Below are 14,545 nucleotides of genomic sequence, written 5' to 3' on the forward strand. Positions count from 1 at the left end.
TGGGGCACTTGCTGAGCATGAGTCTGCTGGGAGCAGCACTAGGGTGCACCAGCACGTGGTCCCATGGGATGAATCCCCATGGGGCACATGCCACCCCAATGGGGCCCCATGGCCGCTCCTCACTCCCAGAGTCTGCGGGAGGCCATCGCTGAGCACCGGCCGCTGGTGGGGAAGCTTCAGCGCGTGTCAGCGCAGCTGGTGGAGCTGAGCCCAGAGCAGGGAGCCCCGTTCCAGCGGCGCTGGCAGGAGGCTGAGGAGCAGTACGGCTGCATCCGCGAGCGTGTGCGCCAGGCAGCGGCTCTGCTGGAGGATGCCCTGCCGCGATACAGCCAGGTATGGGGCTGGCACCGGGGTGGGGAGTGTCCCCACGGGTGTCCCCTTGAGTGACTGGGCTGGTCCCCAGCTGACAGAGCGCATGGACCTGCTGCTGGAGTGCCTGGAGCGGCTGCAGAGCCGGCTGCAGAGCCAGCCCCCCGTCCGCGGGGATGCGGCCCACCTGCGGGAGCAGATCCGGGAGAACAGCCTGGCCCTGGGCGAGCTGGAGAAGCTAGGGGTGGCCTTGGAGGGCATCCAGGAGCAGGGCAGAGAGCTGCTGGCCACCATGCAGGCAGTCAGCTCCGACGCCGCAGCCAAAGGTATCGGCACAGAGGGGTGAGCGTGGCCCCACCGGCAGGTGGTTGTCTGTGTCCCTGTCGGGGCTGTGTGGGGGTGCTGGGTCCCTCAGAGCACCCTGATCCCCGCCTCCTCGTGCCCTGCAGGGATCCAGGAGCGCACAGAGCAGCTGCTGTTGCAGTGGGGCTCCCTGCGCGGCCGCTGCCAGGAGCAGGAGCGGTGGCTGCGGGAGCTGCTGGCACTGGCTGAGCGCTTCTGGCACGGCCTGTCCGAGCTGGTGCTGGCACTCAGTGACACCCAGCAGCTGGTGCTGGGGCTGGAGGAGGCTGACGGGGAGCCCGAGGCCATCCGCACACGGCTGCGCACCATGCAGGTACGGCTGGGGTGGGGACCTGGGTGGCAGCGCTGTGGCATAGGCAGTCCCCCGGCACAGGCAGTCCTCATTCCAGGGTCCTGATCCCCATGCCATGTGCAGGCGCTGCGGGAAGAGATCGATGCCCTGCAGGGCGAGCTGGACACGCTGGGCAGCCTGGGCGTGGAGTTGATGGCCTCCTGCGGAGACCCTGACAAGCCTGATGTCACCAAGAGCCTGGACGATGTGAGTGCCCCTGGGGTTTGGTTCAGTGAGGGATGAGGTCCTGGGGCTGAGGGGATGGGGTGTCCCCTGACCCTGGGCAGTGCCACTGATCCCTGCACAGCACCACTGACCTTCACACCCAGGCCCCTGTACAGTGCCACTGTCCCCCATGCCTGGATGCCTGTATGGTGCCACCCCCATACCCCAGACCCCATACCCTGTCCCCCCCATGGCACTGCTGACCCTGTGCCCGGCCGCAGCTCTACTCCTCCTGGCACAGCCTGAGCCGAGTGTGGACGGAGCGGAATGGGCGCCTTGAGGAGCAGCTTCAGGCCGCCCTCAGCTACCAGGACACGATGCAGGTGGGTGCAGGGGCTCTCCAGCAGACCTCCCCCACGGAGGGAGCTGAGTCACCCTCCCATCCCCGCTGAGGGGCACAAGGGGCTGTGAGGCCACCATGGGACCCCTCAATCCTGATCTCCCATCTCCCCTCATCCCCAGCGGCTGCTGGAGTGGCTGGACACGGCTGAGCTGCGCATTGCTGAGGAGTTCCTGGTCGGCGGGGACCTGGACATGGTGCAGCAGCAACTGGCAGAGCTCAAGGTGCCGTGATGTGCCATGTCGTGCCGTGTTGTGCTGAGCCATCCTGTGCCGCTGGATGGGGCAGGCAGGGGACAGCGGGGTGCTCTAGACAGCAGTGGAACGGAGGGGTGGCAGGTTGTACGGTGCTGGTGCCTCCATGGTGGGTGCTGGGAGGTCAAGTCCTGCCCTCTACAAGGTCCCTGGGCAGGTTGGGTGTCGGCTCTCTGCGAAGAGCAGCCCTGTGCCCAGGGGCGCGTGCCGTGCCATTGCAGTGCCTGGTGGCAGGCAGACCCCATCCTGGGGTATGGAGCCGGGGTCACCCACCGGTGCTGGCCCCCAGGAGTTCAAGCGGGAGCTGTACCAGTGCAAGGTGGATGTGGAGAGCCTGCGGCACCACGGGGGCACAGGGCAGGGGGACCCCCCAGCTGCACTCAGTGACTTCCGCCAGCGCTGGGACCACCTGGAGGAGGAGATCGTCAGCCGACAGGTGGGAGGGGGCAAGGGGCAGAGGGTTGCATGGGGTGACAGGAGGTAGCTGGGTGGGTGCAGGGTGTTCCATGAGGGTACTGGCTGTGTGGGGCTGGGTGGGTGTGGTGGGTGCCATGTGGGTCTGGAGGGTTTCGTGGCAGGGTTCAAGGGGGTTCTACATGGGTGCTGGGTGTGGTGCTGGGAGGGTGCATGAGGCAGTGGAGTTGTTGGACACAGAGTGCCCTGTGGTGCCAGGTGCCCATGCAGGTGCTGGGCACACTGGGTGTGTGGGGCCATGTGGGCACTGAATGGGTGCTAGGTGGGTGCAAGGGTCCATGTGGGTGCTGGACATGGGGCTGGGGCTGCTGTCATTCCCCCTGACAGTGCCTCTTCCCCTCGGCAGCACCAGCTGGAGGCGGCGCTGCTGGGGCTGGGGCAGTTCCAGCACCAACTGGCCGAGCTGCTGCAGTGGCTGAGCTGCACCGGGGAGCAGCTGCGCGGCCCCGCGCCCCTGCGCCCTGACCTGCAGAGCTGCGAGATCGAGCTGGCCAAGCACAAGGTGAGGCTGGGCCGTGGCCCAGGGCACACACAGCACAACCCCGCTGTGGGGAGCCAGCCTGGGACTGTTGCTGAGGGTCCTGGGGGTCCTGGCCATGGTGCCCCCGCCAGGGTGTGTGTCCTGGCTGCAGGGTGCTGCCCAGCCCCTCCTTGGGCTGCTGCAGTGGTGGCCAGGCCGGGCAGGCTGTGGCATGAGGAGGCGTCCCCTCCCTCAGTGACACCATGGAAGGAATGAGCTGTCTCTGTGCCATCCCAGTGCCGCGGTCCCTTGCCTGGGCACGCTCGTGCCTGACGCAGGCGAGGTTCTGCGAGGGCCAGGCTAGCCCTGCACCAGGGGATGCTGTGCAGAGGGTACCCTGTCACCTCTATGCCTGTCTTGGCCAACCCTCTGCTATGAATCGGCAAATCTGGCACCTCAGCCCCATGCCCTGCTGAGAGCAAGAGTCAGGGGCACCCCTAGGTGTTGTCCTCCCTCTGTGTGGCACCCCCAGACTCCATCACCACGGTGGCAGTAATGACATGAATGGCAGAGGTGTCCCAGACACTCAGAGCAAAGGGCTTTGTGCAGCACAGCTGGTGGGGTATGGGGTGTCCCTGCTGCGGTCCCAGCCGTGACCCCACTGTCCCTCTGCAGGTGCTGCGGACAGATGTGATGTCCCACGCCCGCACGGTGCAGTCAGTGACCGAGGCCGGGCAGGGGCTGCTGCTGTCCAGCCTGGGGGAGAGCGTGGAGGGGCTGCAGCGCAGCCTCCAGCAGCTGGGCCAGCACTGGGACCTGGTGCGCAGTGAGACCGAGAGCCGGCAGCTGGAGCTGGAGAACAACCTCAGCCAGGTACGGGAGTGGGGCTGCGGCGCTGCTGGACGGTGGGGCTGTTGCTGAGCCCCTCCTCACCCCCAGGTGCAGGACATCACACTGGAGATCACGGAGCTGCTGCAGTGGCTGGAGCAGGTGGAGTTGCAGCTCTTCTGCTCCAAACCGGCCTGGGGCCACCCGGATGCCACCAAAGAGAAGCTCAATGCACACCTGGTGAGCAGCGGCAGTGGGCCGGGCCCTGCTGCCAGGGCTGTGCCTCGAGGTCCCTCAGGGGGATGTGTCCCCCAAATCCCCCCCTCTCCACAATGAGGGGCCAAGACCCTTCTCTGCTGCCTCCTCTCCCTGACCAGGCAGAGCCTGGTATCCCTCTCCACTCTCCTCCAGCTCCCTGAGACAGAGCAGGAGCTGTCTTTGTTCCCTGTTCCTGACCCTTTTCCCGTCCCCATCCCAGTCTCTGTCCCCGTCCCCTGTTTACTGTCGCTGACCCCTTCCTCGTCCCTATCCCCGTCCTCATCCCGTTCCCTGTTCCCTGTGCCTGTTCCCACGCCGGCCCCGCGGCGGGCACTGACCCGGAGTGCCCGGTGTGCCCGGCAGGAGCTGTGCCGGGAGCTGGAGGCGCGGGCGGTGTCGTACCGGGGGCTGCGGGAGCGGCTGCAGCGGCTGCTGGAGTCGTGCCGCGCCGGGCGGCCCTGCAGCACCGAGCACAGCCTGCGGCTCCTGGAGCAGAAGTGGGAGAGCGTCCAGGCCGAGGCCCAGGAGAGGAAGGTGTGTGGGGTGGGGGCTCCGACCCCGGGGGCGGGCTCACACTGACCGGTCCCGGCCCCGGGGCGGTGGGTGGCCGCTCCCGTCAGCGCCTGTTTCCCCCGCAGGAGCGCCTGGCCGAGGGGCTGACGGTCACCACCGAATTCCACGGCTCTGCCCAGGAGCTGCTGCGCTGGGTGGCCCACGCCGAGGAGCTGCTGGAGTCCCCGGCACCGCCCAGCTTCGTCTTCGACACCGTCACCGCCCAGATCCAGGAGCACAAGGCAAGAGAGGGAGGAGCCGGTGTGGTGCTCTGGGGGCTGATTCATGGAGCTGGAGTCTGCCCGGAGAGCAACCGCAGGGAGATCCTCCCCCGACTGATTCACGGGGCTGGGGTCTGCACAGAGATCTCCCGTGTGGCACTGGCACTGGCAGACAGATCTCCCTCAGGCTGGTTCATGGGGCTGGGGTCTCCCCAAAGGGGGGTCCCATGTGGCACCCACAGAGAGATCTCTGGGCTGCGGGTGGGACATCTATCCCTGAAAGCAGTGGAGTGAGTGGGCTCTGTGTCCCATCCCCGTGCAAGCTGTGCCTGGGGGCTCTGTGTCCCATCCCGGCATCAGCTGTTCCCAGGGGCTCCCCACCTGCCCTAGGACCACCCACCCACAGCTGCCCCCTCCCTGCAGGCCCTGGTGAAGGAGGCGAATGCCTATGGGGAGAAGCTGGGTGGCTTGGAGGCCGTGGCCGCACGCCTGAAGGATTTCAGCCGCAAGCAGGATGGTGCTGTCATCCAGAACCTGGTGCTGGCAGCACGGGAGCGCCTGGGCAAGGTGCTGCAGAGGGCAGCTGAGAGGGGGGCAGCACTGGAGGAGGCACGAAAGCGCAGCAAACAGGTACCATGGACACGGGCCGCTGCCCCTATGGGTTGGGAGTGGACTCTGCCCCTTGGTTTGCTTTGGACAAGGGCCTGGAGTGCCAGAGCAAGGGGGAATCGCTTCCCACTGCCAGAGAGCAGGGTTAGATGGGATACTGGGAGGAAATTCTTGGCTGTGAGGGTGGGGAGGCCCTGGCACAGGTTGCCCAGAGAAACTGTGGCTGCCCCATCCCTGGAAGTGTTCAAGGCCACGTTGGATGGGGCTTGGAGCAACCTGGGATAACAGAAGGTGTCCCTGCCCATGGGAGGGGGTGGCACTGGATGAGCTTTAAGGTCCTTCCAACCCAAACCATCCTGGGCCTGATGATTCCATGACACAGGTCCTGCTGGGAGCAGGCTCTGGTGCTGTCACCGTGCCGTACTGGCCCATGGTTTGCCCCAAAGTGGTGCCAGGGCTGGGCCACTCCCTTGTGTGGCTCCGTGGCTCCTGCCTGGGTTGCCCCAGCCACACTTTGCTCCCCCAGCCCTCTGCAGCCCTCCCCAAACCTCCCCTCCTTGCAGTTCAGCGAGTCCCGGCGGCTGCTCCTGGACTGGATGGATGAGGTGGAGCAGAGCCTGGAGGTGCCACAGGATGCTCCCACCAGCCAGGAGGAGATCAAGTGCCAGCTGGCTGAGCACAAGGTGAGGCTGCCCTGCTCCCAGGCACAAAGGGGTTCCAGGAGGGCTGTGGGGAGCAGAGCTGGGTGGCTGGGGGCTCCAGATGGGCGCCCTGTGGGAAATCCCCTGGAGCCAGGGGGTAGGGGTGTCAGATACCTTCCTAGGGCTATTCTGCAAAGTGGGGAGACCCGGAAGGGACCCCAACCCCCCTGCAGCACTCGGAGGAGCAGGGGGAGTCTCTCCCTAGCTGGAGGACTCAGCACCTGCCCATGGGGCCCCCCAGGCGTTCCAGAAGGTGCTGCGGGCGAAGCGGCCGGTGTATGAGGCGACCCTGCGGAGCGGGCGGGCGCTGCGGGAGGGGGCCCGGCTCCCCCAGGACCTGCAGCCTCTGGAGGAGTTGCTGGGAGAGCTCAAGGAGCGCTGGGATGCGCTGTGCAGCCGTGCTGCAGAGAGGTGGGAATGGGATGGGGATGGACATGGGTTGGAATGGTCATGGGATGGGGAGGGGGTTGGGATGCAAATGCGATGGGAGGGGAATGGCACAGGATGAAATGGGTGTGTTCTCTGCTTGCTCTGGGGGTCTCAGGCAAGGACATGGCACTGCCCTTCCTCCCTGATCATCCCACTCCCTGCTCTGGGACCCCCACACCCAGCATTGCTGCCACTGAGGTGCAGCCAGGCCCTGTCCCATAAGGGCACTGCCAGGGCCTATCCCTGTCCCTAATGGCACTGCCAGCACTTGTCCTTGTCCATAATGGCACTGCTGGGATCTCTCCCTGTCCATAATGGCACTGCCAGCTGGTGTGATGGGATGGCCATATCCAGCTCTGTGGGTGACCCCTGGAGCACTGTGATATCTCCTGTGCCCCCCTGGCAGGCAGCACAAGCTGGAGGAGAATCTGCTCTTCTCGGGCAAGTTCACGGACGCGCTGCAGGCCCTCATGGACTGGCTGTACCGTGCCGAGCCGCAGCTCAGCGAGGACGTGCCTGTCGGAGGGGACCGGGACCTGGTCGGGGACCTCATGGACAAGCACAAGGTGGGTGTCCCAGGGTGTGTGGGAGGGCTCTGCCTGGTGTTAGCCCTCAGGGAGCCCTGGGCTCTGTTCCTGCTGTGCCCACCCTCCATCTGGGACAGGACCGGACCCAGGCACAGGACAGGGCTTTACTCACCCAGAGCAGTCCTTGTTTGACCTCAGCTATTGTGCCCCCTATCTTGGGTCAGCATTGGGGGGCCCTGTGTACCCAACTGCTGGGAGGGTTTGGGCTACATGGGAGCCCTGTACCTGCTGCTGGGAGGGTTTGGGGTGCAGGGAAACCCTGGTGCTCGCTTGCTGGGAGGTTTGGGGTGCAGGAAAACCCTGGTGCTCGCCACTGTGAGGTTTGGGGTGCAGGGAAACCCTGGTGCTCGCTGCTGTCAGGTTTGGGGTGCAGGGAAACCCTGGTGCTCACTACTGTGAGGTTTGGGGTGCAGGGAAACCCTGGTGCTCGCCACTGTGAGGTTTGGGGTGCAGGAACCCTGGTGCTCGCCACTGTGAGGTTTGGGGTGCGCAGGAACCCTACTCAGTTACAAGGTCCAGGCAGGGTTCTGGGACCCCCCGGCACCCCCCAACCCTCCCGTGCTCCCTGCCAGGTGTTCCAGAAGGAGCTGGGCAAGCGTGCCAGCTGCATCAAGACTGCTGAAGCGCTCGGTGCGGGATCTGACGCGTGGTAGCAGCAGCGTGGACTCGCAGTGGCTGCAGAGGCAGGTGGAGGAGCTCAGCACCCGCTGGGACCTGGTCTGCAAACTCTCCCTGTCCAAGCAGGCCCGGCTGGAGGCTGCACTGCGGCAGGTGAGGGCTGGGGGGGTGAGAGGAGAAACCCCAGGTTGGGGCCTGTTGTGACGGAGGGGTCTTGGGGGGCAGCAGGGGAACCACTGGGTTTGGGGTCTGCTGTGACAGGTTGGGGCTGGGGGCGGGGGGGACAGTAAGAACAGCAAGGGAACCCTTTGTTGCACCCGTATGGGAAGGCTGAGGCAGCCGTAGGGGTGTGGGGTATCCAGGCAGTGGGTGGTTGAGCTTCAGGGTGCTCCATGGGGTTCTTGGTGGGTGGCTGTGCGTTTGGGGGTTCTCTATGGGGTCCCTCGTTGGTGGGTGGCTGTGTGTTTGGGGGCTCACTCGCTGTGGGGTGCCCAGGCTTGGCATGGCCATGCTCCAGGGTCCTCCACGAGGTTCCCAGGCTCGGTGGGCGGCCGTGCATTTCGGGCTTCTCCATGGGGTGCCCTGGCTCGGTGTGTGGCTGCACTGCGGGTGATGTGTGGGCCTGTGGGGCTCTGTGTGGCTGTGTCACGAGGTGCCATGGCCAGGTGCCAGGCTGGGTGCTGCAGGAACCTGTTTCAGGTGTGCCCGTGTGGCACAGGGTGCCTGGGGCAGGGGGCTGCGTGGCACAGGGAGGCGCTGGGGGGCTTGGAGGCAATTGTGTCCAGGCACCAAGCCTGGTGTGGGATGTGCCCTCAGGAGGGCTGAGCAAGGCTGGCAGCAGCTCTCCCCAGGCACAGTGTGGTGCCAGGGCCTGTGCCACAGTTTGTCCAGCCTCAGGCAGGAGCAGCAGGTGCAGGACTCAGGGTCTGTCCAGGGGTCTGAGCAGCCAGGGAACTCAGGACAGGACCTGAGACCACAGGGAGGGTGCTGAGCAGGTCCCTACTGTCGTGGCAGGCAGAGGAGTTCCACACCCTGGTGCACTCCTTCCTGGGGCGCCTCTCCGAGTCGGAGAAGACCCTCAAGTACGGCGTCTTCCCCGAGGAGGAGGCGGCTGTGCAAGAGTGCCAGAGCCAGCTACAGGTTGGTGCCAGCCCCCAACAGGCCCCACTGGCCCCCACCTCTGGGTGGTTCCAGCCTTGCCCAAGGACACCCCATCACTGGGGTCAGCTGGCCCTTGACAGGCCCTGTTGGGGTGTGGGGTCCCCAGAGCGAGATGTGGGATGTTGGGTCCCACTACACCAAGAACATGGGGTTTGGGGCCCCAAACACCCCAGGGTGGGGAGTTTTGGCATCTCAAACACCACAGCTGGGTGGAGGCTGGTCGGACAGGATGCAGGGGGCTGACACCTGGCAGTACCATGGTCCGTGCCCCCCCAGGAGCTGATGCAGTCCCTGCAGTGCCAGCAGCTGGAGCTGGAGTGCATCACCTCGCTGGGGGAGGAGATCCTCACCACCTGCCACCCCGACTCTGTCATCACCATCAAGTCCTGGGTCACGGTTGCCAAGAGTCGCTTCCAGGAGGTGAGCTGGGCACCCTGTCCCCATCCCTGCCCAGGGTGAGTGTGGCCCCAAGAGTCTCCCACCTCCAGGTCGTCCACGGCACAGCCCCCCTGACCGAGAGCATTGTGGGGTCTGCGGGTGCTCAGCCCTGGATGGCACAGGGAGAGAGTCTTGGCCTTGCCAGTGTCCCCCCATTGTTCCCCCATCTGGAGGCCATACAGAGGGCCACCTGGGGCCTCCTCAGACCCCCCTGGACAGCAGTGGCTCATTCCTGTGCCATGGCAGCCACCACACAGCCCAGGCAGAGACCTGGGAGCAGTGTCCCGGGGACCCTCCCCTCAGAACCCGCTCCTGCAGTGGCTCAGAGCCTCCCAGGATTGTGGGTTTGCAGGAGAGAGGCTCCCGGCGCTCCCAGGACCGGTCTGGCAGGTTCAGGTGATCCCACACAAAGCCCTGATTGAACAGAGACCTGTGGCATCTGTTCTGAATCTGCCCAGGGCCGCCCCCCTCACCCCATTCACCCTGAATAGCAAAGGCAGCCAGCACGTCCGCATGGCACAGACCTGGGCACCCTCCTCACGTGGGGAGCAGAGCCCTCAGCCCCGCCCCAGCTGCCCAGCAGGAGCTCTGTCCTGCCCCACATCCCTCCCCCTCGTCACTGCCCCACGGTCACTAGGGCTGCTGGCTGGGGGTGGTCCATGCAGCCCCACGGTCATGGTGGGATGTGAAGCCCCCTTGTCCCTGCCCCATCATCACTGGGGGGGTGTCTGTGAGCCTGTCCCACGGCCAGAGTGGCTGGTGCTCCTTGTGCCAGAGCAATGGCTCCCGCGGCATCTGGTCAGGGTGGGAGACCTCGGTGTCCCCAGCAGGGTGGCAATCCCGTGCCCCAGCAACCCCCGTGCTGCAGCAGCCCTCGCTGCCCCGCAGGTGCTGAGCTGGGCCCAGCAGCAGGGCGAGCGGCTGCGGGCACAGGCGGCCGTGCTGGCGGCCGAGCGGGAGGAGACGGCGCAGCTCATGGACTGGATCACGGCGGCCGAGGAGGCCCTGGGGCTGCGGGACCAGGAGCTGCTGCCGGAGGAGGCCGAGCAGCTGGAGGAGCTCATTGCTCAGCACGCGGTGAGGGACCCTGCGCCCGGCCAGCGCTGGGGACCGCGTCATCCCCGGTCCCCTGACCCAGCCGAGGGCTTTGGGGTGCACCAGGCTGAGCCCTTGGTGCTGCTCGCACACGTTGGCAGAGACACCGCGGCACCTTTGGCTTTGTGCAGCCCAAGCCCACCAGGTCTGCAGCACACGCTGCTGCTTCAGGAGGGTGCTGGGAAGGGGGCAGTGGGGCTGGGCTATGGGGGCTGTGGGGCACACCGAGGGGCTGTGCTGGCACGGCTGGTGGGCGCGCAGCACCGGCGCTCTGTGGCAGGTGTTCATGGAGGAGCTGAACCGCAAGCAGCCTGACGTGGAGAAGGTCACCAAAAGCTGCAAGCGGAAGCTGGCGGTGGATCTGGCCCCTCCGGCCGCCCGCCGGCTGGCCACACGTAAGGACCCCCATCCTCACCCCCAGCGCCGCGCCCCAGCCCCCTGGCTGTCCCCTCACTGGTCCCCTGGCTGTCCCCTCACTGGTCCCCTGGCTGTCCCCTCACTGGTCCCCGGCTGTCCCCTCACTGCCCGTCTCCGCAGGGCGCCGCAGCAGTGGGAAGGCACAGGGTGCGGCAGCAGTGCCGCTCGGGGGGCTGGAGCCCCAGACACCCCTCATGGCCCAGCTCCTGCACCGCTGGCAGCAGCTCTGGCTGCTGGCCCTGGACCGGCAGTACCGGCTGGAGACGGCCCTGCAGCGCCTGCGGGAGGTAGGGGGGCCCTGGGGGTCCAGGGCAGCTTCTTCCATGGGAGGTAGGGGCACTCTGGAGTCCTGGGCAGCTTCTCCTGTGGGAGAAGGGGCACCCCAGGGGTCCTGCTGCCCAGGGGTGTGTGTGAGCAGCTCCTTTCATGGGAGGTAGGTGCATTTTGGGGATTCTGGGCAGCTGATCCCAGAAGAGGTAGGGTTGCCCTGGGGATCTTGGGAGCTGCCCCGGGGGTAGAGGGTGCTCTAGGGTCCCAGGCAGCTTCTCTTGTGGGAGGTAAGGGCACCCTGGGGTCCCACTGCCCTGGAGGGTACAGGCAGCTCCTCTCACTTTCTGCCTATGGGACCCCCTGGCTCCAGGTCGGATGCAAAGGGGGTTGGTGGGTCCCAGACCCCATCCCTGCAGCTGGGGGTCCCTGTGCACGCAGTGGGTGCACCCCAACACTGCAGAGTGGCTGCTGGAGTCTGGGCCTCCCGTGTACCCCAGAGGCAGGGGCCTGGGCAGAGACCCCCTTGCAGCCTCGGCAGGACCAGGGCTGGGAGCAGCCAGGCTGTGCATCTGAGCTGAGCGTCGGGCACAGAGTGGTCACCCTGGCTGACATGGAGGGGCTTGGGGTGTCCTGCCAGTGCGTTGATCCCCATCTGTGTCCCCCCCCAGCTGGAGGAGTTCGCACACTTTGACTTTGGGGTCTGGAGGAAGCGCTACATGCAGTGGATCAGCCAGATGAAGTCCCGTGTCCTGGATGTTTTCCGTGGCATCGACAGGGACCAGGACGGGCGCATCAGCCAGCGGGAGTTCATCGAGGGCGTCCTCGCCTCCAGTGGGTGCTGGGGGGGCCGGAGGGGGCTGAGGGGGCTGGCAGAGAGGGCTGAGGGTCCCTCTCCACCCTCAGAGTTCCCCACCAACGTCCTGGAGATGAATGCCGTGGCCACCATCTTCGACATGAACGGCGACGGCTTCATCGACTACTATGAGTTCGTCAGTGCTCTGCACCCCAACCGCGACCCTCTGCGCCGCTCTGCCGACGCCGACCAGATCCAGGATGAGGTGTGCTGGGGGGTGGAGGCGGGGGGGCTTGAAGGGTGTGGGACCCACCTGGGGCTGAGCTGAGCGTGGCCCCCCAGGTGAACAGGCAAGTGGCCCAGTGCAACTGTGCCAAGCGCTTCCAGGTGGAGCAGATCAGCGCCAACAGGTACCGGGTAAGTGCTGACCCATGAGGGCCGGGCTTGGTCCGACACCTGTGCACAGCCTGCCCTGTGCAGGGGTCCTGCAGCACCCGTGTCCCGTGGCAAGGAGGGGGCACATCCCCATGGGAGCCCTGGCCCCATGGGAGGGTGGTGCTAGCAGGGACTGAGGGGCTGCAGGGTTGGGCAGGTCTGGATGCTGGTGCTGCTCTGGAACCCCTTCCCCTAATCCCAGCCCTGCCGAAGCCACCAGGCCCCACCTTGCCCTGATGTCCCTCTCCCCGCAGTTCGGGGAGTCCCAACAGCTGCGGATGGTGCGGATCCTGCGCAGCACCCTCATGGTGCGGGTCGGTGGGGGCTGGATCGCCCTGGATGAGTTCCTGGTGAAGAACGACCCCTGCAGAGGTGGGTGTGGGGGTCCCATGCCGGGCACTGGTGCAGTGGAGTTCCTGTTCCCTGTGCCTGTGGGGCCAAGTGGGTTAGTGGGGTGGGGGCCATGTGGGGTGCAGCCCGTGGGGTCTTGCACTGCTGGGACCCCATCGCCAGCCCCCTCACTGGCTCTGTCGTCCCCAGTGAAGGGAAGGACCAACCTGAAGATCAACGAGAAGTACCTGTCCCCGGACACCTTCGGGGCCACCGCCAGGTGTGCGGGGAACCAGTCGGCTGCCTCCTCCAAAGTGCTGTCCCCGAGCCGCTCCAACTCCAGCCTCAGCCTCTACAGTAGCGCCTCGGCCCCTAGCAGCCCCCTGGCCAGGAAGGTGAGGGCTGTGAACCCCTCCAGAAGCTTCCACCTCTTCCCTGCCCGCCCCTCCCAGGCACTGACCCTCTCCCTCCCCAGTCGGTGCTGCGGAGGACGCGCTCCGGTGATCGGTGTCCGCGCTCCCGCGGCTCCGGGCTGCCCGACGGGGCCGAGCTGCAGTTCAGCGCGGCCGAGGAGAGCCTGGCTGTGGCACTCCCAGGTGAGCACTGTGCGGCTGCGGGGGGCCCTGCCCGCCCTGGGGGGCAGGGGATTGGGGGACACAGGGGAGCCGGAGCACGTGTGCGGTGTGGGGCGGGGGAGCGTGGCTGTCTGCCGGCCCTCGGCGCGCTGGAGCTGGTGCAGGAGCACTCCCCGCTCCAGCCCCTCCGTACCCTCGCAGAGCCGCCCGAAGGGTCCCCCCCGGAGCGCTGCAGCCCCTGCCGCTGACCCCCGCGCCTGCCCTGCGCCAGCACCCTCGGCCGGCCCCACTCAGGACCCTCCTCCCCGAGGCTGGAGGACGGCGAAGCCGCGGCCGTGCGCCCCGCGGGGCTGCGGTCCGGCGCTGCGGCTCTCCGAGCGGGGCTGAGCTGTCTCCGATCCCGCCGGGACTGGCCCCGACGGATATGCAAGTATCCCCTGACACCCACCAAGCCCCCGGGCGCTGACCTCCTTCCCCACGGCTCTATCGGGCAGCGCGGGGTGGGGGGGCCGAGCCCCAGTGCCCCACTCGAGTTCCCGGGGCTGTGGGTCCAGCCGGGCATCCCCGCGCTGGGCCCTGCGCCTCTCCCGTGCCGTCAGCTCGGGGTGGCTGCGGTGCCCCCTGGTATTTGGCGTTGTTGACGGGGGTCTCCCACTCTGGTGCCCACGCCCCGGCGGGAGGTGGCCGGGCTCGGTACCCGGGCCCCGGGCCCCCTGGCCGGGCGCCGAGCCCCGTTTCTGGTGCTAACCCTCACCCCTCTGCCTTCGGTGTGTGCGCGGGGGGGCCCGGCTCCGGTCGGCCCCCGCCCCGGTGGGGCTGGGGCTGCCACGGACGGGGATCCCTCGCGCCCGCGCCCCCGCCCTGCCGGCGGCCCCGGCGGGCAGCGGGACCCCCGCCCTGCTGCCGCATGCTCACGCACCCCGCTAACCGGACAGCAGTAGAGCTGAATGTAACCCCGGCCGGGCCCGCCCACCCGCCGCCACAATAAACTGTAGTGAGATTCCTTTTTCTATGAGCACCCATCCGTCCCTCCGTCTGTCCGCTCAAGGAGGGAGCTCCCTTCCGTCTGTCTGTCTTCTCGGGGAGCGGGGCGCTCTGCCTGTCCATCTGTCTGCTCGGAGAGGGGACTGCAGTCTGTCCGTCTGTGTCTCCGCTCGGGGATGGACTGCACTCTCTCTGTCTGCTTGCCCCACTGTTGGTGCAGGGGTCCATTAGGGCAGAGAGGTGCATTCTGTCAGTCTGTCTGTCTGCTTACCTGCTGCCGGGGAGGGGGACTGTACTCTGTCTGTCTGTCTGTCTGTCCCCTTGCCCCACTGTCAGGACAGGGGCTGCAGGCAGTCTCTGTCTGTCTGTTCACCATGCTGTCAGTGCAGGGGCTGCAGTCTGTCCGTCTGTCTGCTCACGCTGCTGTCGGGGCTGGGCTACCATGGCCGGGGAGGGTGTCGCATCACCAAAGCCAGCGCACACCACAC

General features: G+C 66.9%; 1 protein-coding gene across 1 annotated transcript in view; it reads left to right on the top strand.

Moving 5' to 3' along the window:
- The window catches only part of PLEC (plectin), a 68,284-nt gene extending 54,196 nt beyond the window's left edge, over positions 1-14,088 (top strand). The window contains 30 exon segments of the mRNA XM_050331079.1: positions 130-333; positions 404-635; positions 759-985; positions 1,088-1,210; positions 1,450-1,551; positions 1,691-1,792; positions 2,112-2,258; positions 2,643-2,798; positions 3,432-3,629; positions 3,696-3,824; positions 4,206-4,376; positions 4,481-4,636; positions 5,039-5,245; positions 5,788-5,907; positions 6,167-6,336; positions 6,761-6,920; positions 7,514-7,552; positions 7,554-7,712; positions 8,574-8,699; positions 8,997-9,140; positions 10,047-10,235; positions 10,534-10,648; positions 10,791-10,957; positions 11,609-11,771; positions 11,844-11,998; positions 12,076-12,150; positions 12,423-12,540; positions 12,709-12,893; positions 12,974-13,094; positions 13,275-14,088. Of these exon segments, the coding sequence (XP_050187036.1) occupies positions 130-333; positions 404-635; positions 759-985; positions 1,088-1,210; positions 1,450-1,551; positions 1,691-1,792; positions 2,112-2,258; positions 2,643-2,798; positions 3,432-3,629; positions 3,696-3,824; positions 4,206-4,376; positions 4,481-4,636; positions 5,039-5,245; positions 5,788-5,907; positions 6,167-6,336; positions 6,761-6,920; positions 7,514-7,552; positions 7,554-7,712; positions 8,574-8,699; positions 8,997-9,140; positions 10,047-10,235; positions 10,534-10,648; positions 10,791-10,957; positions 11,609-11,771; positions 11,844-11,998; positions 12,076-12,150; positions 12,423-12,540; positions 12,709-12,893; positions 12,974-13,094; positions 13,275-13,321 (4,407 nt within the window). The 3' untranslated portion in view covers positions 13,322-14,088.
- The last annotated feature ends 457 nt before the right edge of the window (positions 14,089-14,545 follow it).

This window comes from Myiozetetes cayanensis, unplaced genomic scaffold (genome assembly GCF_022539395.1).
Source record: "Myiozetetes cayanensis isolate MyiCay16 unplaced genomic scaffold, myiCay2020 scf48, whole genome shotgun sequence".
NCBI lineage: Eukaryota > Metazoa > Chordata > Aves > Passeriformes > Tyrannidae > Myiozetetes > Myiozetetes cayanensis.